At 32.0% G+C, this 2,122-nt stretch overlaps 1 protein-coding gene across 3 annotated transcripts in view; it reads left to right on the forward strand.

Moving 5' to 3' along the window:
• ADAM18 (ADAM metallopeptidase domain 18) overlaps window positions 1–1,830 on the forward strand; it is a 112,782-nt gene extending 110,952 nt beyond the window's left edge. For all 3 annotated transcript variants that reach the window (XR_001827664.1, XM_037741425.1, XM_017537021.2), the window contains one exon: window positions 1,672–1,830. Coding sequence is in view for 2 of the 3 variants with exons in the window: in XM_037741425.1 (XP_037597353.1) it covers window positions 1,672–1,741 (70 nt within the window). In the remaining variant the exon portion in view is untranslated. The remainder of the gene's footprint in view (window positions 1–1,671) is intronic.
• The last annotated feature ends 292 nt before the right edge of the window (window positions 1,831–2,122 follow it).

A 2,122-nucleotide genomic window follows, 5' to 3' on the forward strand; every position in this document is an offset into this window, starting at 1 on the left:
AAAAAAAAAAAAAAAAAAAGCAACCACCCTAATCAGTCAAAGAAAATTAAGGAATTTAAATAATGAACATGTATTTCCTGTTTTGATTACTTAACTGATGAACAGAGGTTTTAATAAAATCATGAGTAACTATACATTATTTATCATGCCTTCAGTGATGTATAGAAGACTTCAAAAATATGTTCAGGTCACAGAGAGTCAGAGAGCCATTATTAGTTAATAGCAAAACAAGAAATCCTGATACATTATAATCATCAGTTGTCATGAGAATTAACAAAATACATAAAAAATAAAGTCTTTAGGCTGTATAGGACTATTTAAATAAATATGACACACAACATTTATCATAATAAAAAGCACATGGTTAAGAAGTAAATACTTCAGTGAAATAAAAATCTTGGCTATTTGGAGGTTAATTTTCTGTGTTATCATTGTTTATAAGTAAAACAGTTTTTTTGAAACAATATATTTAGAAAGAAGTATTTTTTACAATTCATAAAATTACAATTTATTTTACAATTCATAAAATAAAAATGAATTCTAAAAAAGCTAACCTTATCTTACATTGTTTCTTTCTACAAACTGGAAAAGACAATCAATATTTGATTTTGCTTTTAAATATTGCATGAAAGGTATAGAAACAATAGTATTCCATAGAAGGACAATTTAAGAATGGAAAAAAAAAGTTGCAAAATTGAAATTAGGTAATTCTATTTTTATTTTTTGATGAATTGCCATACTGTGTTCTACAGTAGTTTTACAAATTTGCATTCCCACCTACAGTCCAAAAGGGTTCCAGTTTGCCCATAATCTTGCTAGGATTGTTATTTTCTGCTTTTTAAAAAACATAGTATCCATCTTAATGGGTATGATGGTATCTCATTGTGGTTTTGATTTGCATTTCCCTAATGATTAGTGATATTGAGCATATTTTCTTGTGTTTATGGGCCACAGAGAATGGGAAATTGTTTAGTAAGTATTCTTTCATGAGGAGTTATTCTTTACTGAGCACAGAATTTCACTTTTGCAAGATGAAATGTTTCTGGAGATAGATGATGGTGAAGGTCGCACAATAGGAGTGTACTTAGTACCACTGAACCGTACACTTCAAAACAGTTAGAATGTGTATTTTACTACAAAGACGTATTTTTATAAGACAAAGAAATTGTGAAAAAATTAAAGTTAGCAACCTGAATATTAACTATAAAATGAAAATTCTTTCCATGTTAACTCTATTGTTTTCATGTATGAACTTCATATTAATGGGAAAAAAAAATAAAGACTAACTTTTAATTTTGTCCTCCTAAGCCAGAGGATTTTCTAAGAAACAAGTGTATAAAATTGAATAAATAAGTGGAGTTTGATAATTTTTACATAGTCATTTCATAGCTATAATTTTGTTTCCCTGGTAAATTATAAATCAATGCTAAAGTACAAAAACATACATATGTATTTTATGTTTAGCTTTTTATTTGGACTCCTTAGACAGTTTCTGAGAACCAAACTTATCTATAATATAATTAATATAACATCTATAATGTAATCAAATTTATTTTTTATATTTAGCAATTATAAAGTAGAAATTCAGTAGTAAATATGATTTAAATTAGTCAATTGGCTACTACTATACATATTGTAAATTTCTATTTGTTCTGTTTTTCCTCACTATAGTAATTCATCCATTGTACCAGAAAGCTATGACATGGGATATTGCAAAGAACTTCCACAACAAACAACCTAGAGGAACAAATGTGCTTTATAACCCTATGTTACCCCCAAATGCATTGTAAATGTCAAACTTTTGGAAAATAAAGCCCACGTATGCAGAAACGCAGACTCCCATATGCCTCCTCCGGTGCACCCGGCTGTGGATGGGAACCCCCGACTCCACAGAACTGCACCGTGCCCTTCAGACCCCACCATTCTTGGGCTCCACCTGGCCCCCTCGTCCTGGCCACAAGCAGCCTCCATTCCACGCTTAGCAACCATCATTGTGGCTAGGCTGCCGGCCACGCAATGCTCTCTTGCTGATCCCCTCAGGCCTGGGCCGACTGACCTCCGCAGGTCGTTGCAAGTGAAAAATTTTGCTGTGTAAGAGGACTGCATTTCAGTGTCCAGCGAG

The sequence above is a fragment of the Cebus imitator genome, unplaced genomic scaffold (genome assembly GCF_001604975.1).
Source record: "Cebus imitator isolate Cc_AM_T3 unplaced genomic scaffold, Cebus_imitator-1.0 Scaffold5, whole genome shotgun sequence".
NCBI classification, from domain to species: Eukaryota; Metazoa; Chordata; class Mammalia; order Primates; family Cebidae; genus Cebus; species Cebus imitator.